Genomic DNA, 7,701 nt, shown 5'->3' on the forward strand with positions numbered 1-7,701 from the left:
CCTTAAGTCTTTCACCTCTAAAAAATTTGGAATACTTTGTATATTATGAAAAACATGCAAGGGCTCGCTAAAGAAAAAAAAATATATTAAACTAAAATTCTCATTCCTCGGGTCACACGAATTGCAACTCCCCCTTCCATATATTAAAAAAATGCCACATTTTATTTATTTTGAATATTTTTTATATTCACATGCAAAGACAAAAAACATTCTACAAAAGCAAAAATAAAAATAAAACAATGTCTCAAAATTTATTATCAATGGCTGGGGTTATTAATGACTTGACTAGACTTAAACTAAGGTTAACTTAACGGCATAGAATTCTTGCAACTTCTCGTTTGGAATTTAATAAAGAATAGAGTAGACATGTATGTGTGTATATGTGTATGCACCTTCATTTCATTGCATTCGAAGAAAATAAAAAAAAAATAAGTGGAAAGAAAAACTAAACAAAAATTATAAAGTGGTCAATTAAGATAACTTTTTTCGAGATAAAATCCCAAGCCACATCGGAACGGGTCACACAATTACCAATGACCTCTGTAATGAGATTAATGAAACGTTTTGAATTCTCTATTTTAAAATCACAGATTACAAGAACTTACATCACATTAACAACAACTGGGTCAGGCCATACAGGGGCAGGATGTGGTCCGGGTTTGGGAGCAGCACCACCGCCGCCGCCACCTCCTCCACCACCACCAGTGCCTACACAGCCGCCTTTGCCAGCCTTACCACCACGACCGCCAGTTGAGCCTTCAGGTCCTGGAGGACCATCAGCGCCATCTACACCATCAGGACCGCATAGAAGGAGGGGAGAACCACCACCATTGCCGCCGTTGCCACCACTTACACCTGAGACCAAACTGTTGCCAGCAGCACCACCGGCTCCACCGCCGCCGCCACCATCACCTCCTAGAGGACCAGCTCCGGCACCACCTCCACCGCCTCCGCCACCACCAGCAGCTGCACCACCACCTCCAGCGCCACCGCCGCCAGCAGGACCCAGACCACCAGCACCGCCGGAACCTCCAACAGCACCACCAGGACCGCCAGCTCCACCGGCACCAGCTACAACCGATGGTAGACCACCAAGGCCACCTAAACCACCAGGACCGCCAGCACCACCAGGTTGACCGGGACTACCACTTGCACCGGGCACAGCAGGAGGGGGGACGACAACAACCACAGCTTCGGAGGAGGCAGCAGCAGCGGGACCGTGAGCGGCAGCAGCAGAAGAGGCTGCAGCAGCAGCAGCAGCGGCAGCATTCAGAGCCTCAGCTGTGGCAGCAGCAGCTTCAGCCGCAGCGGCATTGGCACGTTCACTTTCAGCTTTGGCAGCCTCCACAGCTCTGGCAGCAGCATCAGCGGATGCCTCCACTTGGGCATTGACGGCTTCAGCTTGGGCTTGTACGGCTTCAACGACTTTTTGGGCAGCATCGGCATTGGCCAGGGCCACTGACTCGGCAGCCTGATTAACCTGGTCGGCAACACGTTGAGCGGCATCGGAAACAGCTACAACACTATCGATGACAGCGGCATTTGCTGGAATTTTTGACAATTGAGAATTCGCAGTAAATTTAAAAAAAAAATAGGAAACCTACGATCTGGTACTGGAGGTGGAGCATTAACAACGGCATCCACAGCTTGATTAACCTGATCGGCTGCCTTTTGAACTGCATCGGCAACAGCTACAGCGGCATCTGCCACAGCGGCTCCAGCTACAAATATGGAGAATCTTCAATTCCGAACACTTTTTAAATAAACCCTCAAACATTTCACCTACCATCTGGTCCAGCTGGTGGACTGGCCACACTTACAACCACATTTGGGTGGGGTGGTAATACCACATAATGTCCGGAGGGTACCACACCAACAGGCACTAAACTTGGCCTACCATTCACCACCGCAGCAAGGGCCACCAAAACGGTTAACAGAAAAACCTATAAATCCATTTCAAGAGAAATTTTGTTAATTCCAACGAAATTTGTATCCTTTTTCCGTTTTCCTCACCGATGATGTCCTCATTTTTGTGTGAACATTGAAATACAATTTCTATATTTCAAATAAATCAATAATTTATTACCGAGAAATCTTAAGAATCTGAAATCCGTTCAGAGCACGTTCCTCGTTAGAGATCAATAAAACTATGATTTCTTTATGGCGTGTGGTAAGCAATTTATAGAATCGAAGGTTGGTCGAAGTTAACATTCTGCCGCCTGTCGTCGGTCTCATTGTTTGGTCACAAATCTGTTTCTGTTTCCAGCACTTTTGCGGTCTAAGTGCACCTCAATTCCTTAATTCATTCACTCACTCATTCGCTGGCTGGCTCATTCATCCATTCAGCGTTACAAGTCACAACACAATAGAGATTAACCTGACGCCATCAAATAACTGCCGTTTGTTGGGTTGGCAGTGGGCAGAACGACTGGTTATTGTGGTATTACAGGTTAGGTTCTACATAATACAGTTTTGCTTTATTGAAATTGTAATAATAAATCATTGGCCAAGTAAGATGGCGATGGAGAAAATTTGAAAAATCAAGAATAGAATTAAAATATGTATTTTCTTATTTTAAAATAAATTTTTAATTTGCATAAACTATGCAAATTTTATTGCAAACCTTTTATGGTCAATAGGTTGCAGGAGGCAGACTAATAAATTTATATGGAGAAAACGCTATCCATAGACATAGATATAATTCAATAAGAAAGAAATGGGTCGACTATATAAAACCATACATCAATTTTGGCATATGTTGGAGGTATTCTTTATACCCTTCACCACACTGTGGTAGATGAAATTTTGTACAGCCCACTTATTTGGCTCAAGGACGAATCTAATTGACATTGGTGAAAATCGGTTCAGATTAAGATATAGCTGTCATATATTTTTTCATTCGATTTGAATGATGCACAAAACTTATATGATTTGAGCGATTTAGATACAATTTTACACAACATTCCAAAATAAAGTCTAGTGTGATGTGTGTAAAGTTTTATCGAAATCGGTTCAGATTTAGATATAGCTCTCATATTTTTGTATAGGAAATGGCGTGTATTAAGTTTAAGGGACTGAACGCCGATATATTTTCGATCGATTTTTATTAATGGTTCAATAAACTCCGAAGGTTTGTCCGATAAAAACGACAATTGGAATATCGTACCGTATTGAGTCTACAGATTTCGGTCATATGGCTAATGAGGGTTAATGAGTCCTATGGCTAAACTCGACCCCTCATCGTGCCTCATCGACCCCTAGTCTCATTAGACTACTAATGTCTTTGAATCAACTAGGAGCCGATTTAGAAATGTCCGTCTAAATAGGTATTACTGATAATTGTGAATGGGGTAGGGGAAACTGGGGCACATTCGGCACTTTATTTAAAGCTCTATATCTCAGTACCTCTTTAATAGATATAAAAACTTTATTGCTGGTTATTGTCCTCTGGTTATTATAAAAACTAGTACCAAAAACATATAATAAATTAAAAAAGTCAAATTAGCCGAATGTGCCCCATCAAATACCGAATATATCCCGGTAGGGGCACATTCTGGTAATTATCACCGCTATCAATTTGATTAGAATTCAGATCCCTTAAAGGTTCTATTTTGTTTCAATATGCGACTCTTTGATTTTTTAGTTTTTTTATATCAATGCATTGGACTTATATATGTAACTTCGAACCATACTAAAGGATTATTTTATATAGCACTATCTGTATATGGCAGAATGTGCTCATTTTAAAATGCCGAATCTAATCAGAGGTACTTTCTATAGTGTTTTCATTTTTTTCTAACGTTTTTAAGATAAGGTAGTATAAACATGTATGTAGGTCTGTAATTTATTTTTATTGGTTTAGTATTATAGTATAAACCGAGAACGATCTTAACGTATGGCTCCTGTTTAAAAACATCAGATGGGGCTGACCATATGATACCCTACACAACTAACTACTACGAAAATCTAACTTTCTGCGATTTTGTATTCTGAGCCTGGACAATATTTCGGGATATTTGCATAAACAGTCCTTCTATATATATGGTCAGATCGCCTTTACAGTGTAAAATATGTGATGTTCTGCGAATAATAATGGCGACGAGAAAATCTGACACAAATAAAGTCTCATTGCAACCCCTAAATATCATCTCAACACCACTGAAAATTATAGGCGACGTCCATGACCACAATCGGAATTTCATTAAAAATTTCAAAGCGACTGCTGTAGCTATTTTCATCACCCGTTGAAATAGTGAGCTGATATGTGCCGCGAGTTCACCCATAAGAACTATAAACAAATGGGTTTAGGCGTCGGGTTAGTTGCCCACACTCGGAAAACCCCTCCTACTATGAAAAAGCAAAGAACAAGAAAACCAAACCCCCCTAATGTTTGCGATCCTCGCACGCTGTACAGAACAGGCGCAGTTTCACTTTGGCGGATATACTCAAAATGTACAAAGCCGATATTATTGTCTTGAAGAAATGCGATGGAAAGGAACAGGCGTAAGTATATCAGACTATTACGCACTGTATTATATCAGCCATGAAATGACCATGAATGATCGAGATTTAAAGGAGTACAAATGAAGTTCGGAAATTTTACCAACGAGTAAAACTCCAAACCGAAGACTTTGGTGCAGGCACAACTTCCTGTAGAGAGATGAAGAAGAAGACCTGGTGACAGATACAGATAGTGGGTTGAGGATCTGGAAGGAGCATTTTGATAAGTTTCTGGTATCAAATTCATATCGAAAACGTCATCGCCGAAGCTGCACCAGTCCCCCCTACTCTAAACGATTCAATCAAATTTCCGTATTTTATCTTATTAGATAAAATTTTGCATCAATCAGACAAAAATCTGTAAATTTATCCACTAAACCCCGGGTAGAAAAAATCGGCTTTGAAAAAACAGTTTCTGAAGTGATGGCAATGCCTAACCTCGATACGCTTAAACTTACTTTGCAAAACTTCGAGCATTATAGTTTTATACCATAGACAGACGACAGCCTTAATTTGCATTAAAAAGTTCTTAATTTGAATTAAAATTTACCCCTGACAGACGAGAGTTTATGCATTTATGAACCAGTTTTTTGTTTCAAAACTATTGTTTGTCTGGGTGTAGGAAGAAAATATTGACATTTCTTTACAATATTTTTTAGGATTACATCTTTTTGAAAATTGACATGGCAGGAAGGAAAACTAACAGCTATAATGAAGATAAAACAGCTCCAAATTTGAAGAAATGTTGAATTTTGCCTTTATTTTTAATTTTTATTTTCGTAAACGTAAACAAATTTGACAACAATCAATTTATTTTCTACAGCATTGCCATACTGAAATTGCTTAATTCAGTATAAACTGAGTTTGATTTTGTGCATTAACAACACATAAAAATGAGGATAATGTACAAGTTAATTTGAATTAAGTCTGTCTAGGCTATTAGTCATTTAATTAAATACTCGATTGGAATATTTCAAATTCCCAATGGGTATAACACATCCATGTCGAATATAGCAACATCAGAGAGAAAATTCGCATAAAGCCTTCAAAATACCGAAAATTTGTACCATTTTATGAGAGAATTGCCAAAACGAAAGACGATATTAATAAATTTTAGCAGGAAGATTTGAAACCCAACTAGAAACCCATAAATTATATTGATTGAACAAATTGTGGTGGAGGATATAAAAACTTTTAGTGTATAGTATATGATATTCGGTTTGATTCTACACATCAAATTATTCACGTCATTCTCAAATCACTTCATCTTCCTTAAAGGTGTTAGTGGTTAATGGAAGTTTGTTCTGTTGGCTTTATTGTAACATATTTGCATTCAATAAAAAAAACACTTTATGCATACTGACATGAACTTGAAACTGACCACAGCATGTCACAACAAACCAGCAGAAATAACTTCGATTCAAATGAATTTTTGCTCTCTATTATATAGAAATAATTTTTCAGATTAAAAGTTGATATTGATGTACATTAGGGTTCAATGGCAAAATAAATGTTTCAGAAATAAATATAAAAAACTAATATATTGAATATATTAAAAAAATGTTGGTCCATTTTTCAATTTGACATCTTTTCAAATTAAATATTTCGATTTACTTCCACATGTTCTAATTAACCCCACGGCAGCCTAATATATGACAAATTATTGTCTGCAAAATCACTTGAATTTAACACGCGAGCTATTCGAATTTGAGACACTTGTTATAGTAAGTCAGCCAGTTTCTGGCAACAATAACAACAAAAATGCCACCGTTTATTGTAATTGTTCTGTAATACCTTATTACAAAGAGAACGACTGCCGAACAACTTCTGGAACCAGTAAGCGCATTGCATTGCGTGCCCTATGGCCACCAACAAAGTGTTAACTTGCTCGAGGTCAGACAAGCTGAGATACACTTGTTAACGAGTGGCTCCCCCAATACGGTGTTGGCATAACGTCAGCTATTCTTGACTTACAGCTGATCAATCGTTCGTTCGATCGAAATATGGCGCAATTAGTTACGATCAATGTCAAAGCAAAAATAGAATTTTTTAAATAACTTTGATTCATAATTGTTTTGTTTGGTTTCGTTTCGAAAAGGGTGGTATAACCAGTTTGTTGGATTTAGATTATATTTTAAGATAACCAAGTAACGTTATTCTCCATAAGAGGATAGATTGATAAACTAGATTTTATTTAAAATAAAATATTTGTGCTTATTATGATGATTGAGGATAATAATTATATTTGGTAACTACAAAATATATTGTTATTGTTTTTGTCACGACCATCTGCCAAATTTTTATACCCCACACAATTATATTGTCAGGGTAGTATAACTTCGTGCAGCCCAACAGTTTGTATCGCCGCGAAATATTGATCCTAGACCCACCTTTATGTATGCCGATCATCATATCTCGACTAGCTGAGTCGATTTAGACATGTGTGTCCGTCCGTCTGTCCTTTATAATTTGTAAACACGATACAGGCTACAGTTATGGACAAATCTTCACGAAATTGTACATGCAGGATTCAGGCTGAAGACCAATTACCAATTACTGGACCCATTACATAATTTTTATCGGTTTTTCTGGTCGCCCGCACATTTAGCGGGTCAAATTGATCCTGACTTCTGTGTGTTCTATGGCGTATATATATTTCTGAAGATTCATTATAGGTACATATAAAGTTTGTGCCACTATTCGGTATTTTGAAGGATTTTATCGCTTTTTCCCACCGAAGTGGTTTTATTCCTGGTTTTGGGGGGCAATGAATATTTTTGCAAAATGTTTAGACATATACATGCTCGGCCTTATTTTATGGTTTTAGCAGCATTTTCCAACCAAAGTAACTGTAATTATACTTTTTGAGTTTTTGGAGGATGAAATTATTTTGGCAGAATATTTGCCATAAAGGTCTATTTTTGACGTAGCTCCAATATAAAGGCCACACACAATTTTCATTATTTTAAGGAGACCCCAATTATTATTTCGAACACTAGACTAATTCAAGGATTTTTTCTTTTTGAATGATGGCCACGTACATATGAACTAGAACAGTTGTAATCGGTCAAGATTTTCAGTTTTTCTGGCGTGGATTTTATAAAGAAATTTCTTAAGACCAATAGGCGTGGATTTTATAAAGAAATTCCTTAAGACCAATAGGCGTGGATTTTATAAAGAAATATCTTAAGACCAATAGGC

The 7,701-nt window shown here is 37.8% G+C and overlaps 1 protein-coding gene across 1 annotated transcript; it reads right to left on the reverse strand.

Moving 5' to 3' along the window:
- Positions 1 to 527: 527 nt before the first annotated feature.
- Positions 528 to 2,052, reverse strand: LOC133329086 (WAG22 antigen-like). The gene is made up of 5 exons (XM_061537585.1): positions 2,014 to 2,052; positions 1,787 to 1,943; positions 1,605 to 1,721; positions 606 to 1,545; positions 528 to 540 (listed from the first exon to the last, which is right to left on the reverse strand). Exons 1-5 carry the CDS (start codon positions 2,026 to 2,028, stop codon positions 528 to 530), a joined length of 1,242 nt encoding a protein of 413 aa, XP_061393569.1. The 5' UTR covers positions 2,029 to 2,052.
- Between the last annotated feature and the right edge of the window lie 5,649 nt (positions 2,053 to 7,701).

Source organism: Musca vetustissima, unplaced genomic scaffold (genome assembly GCF_032173495.1).
Source record: "Musca vetustissima isolate MV318-11 ecotype Yass unplaced genomic scaffold, APGP_CSIRO_Mvet_v1 utg112735, whole genome shotgun sequence".
In the NCBI taxonomy this organism is placed as follows: domain Eukaryota; kingdom Metazoa; phylum Arthropoda; class Insecta; order Diptera; family Muscidae; genus Musca; species Musca vetustissima.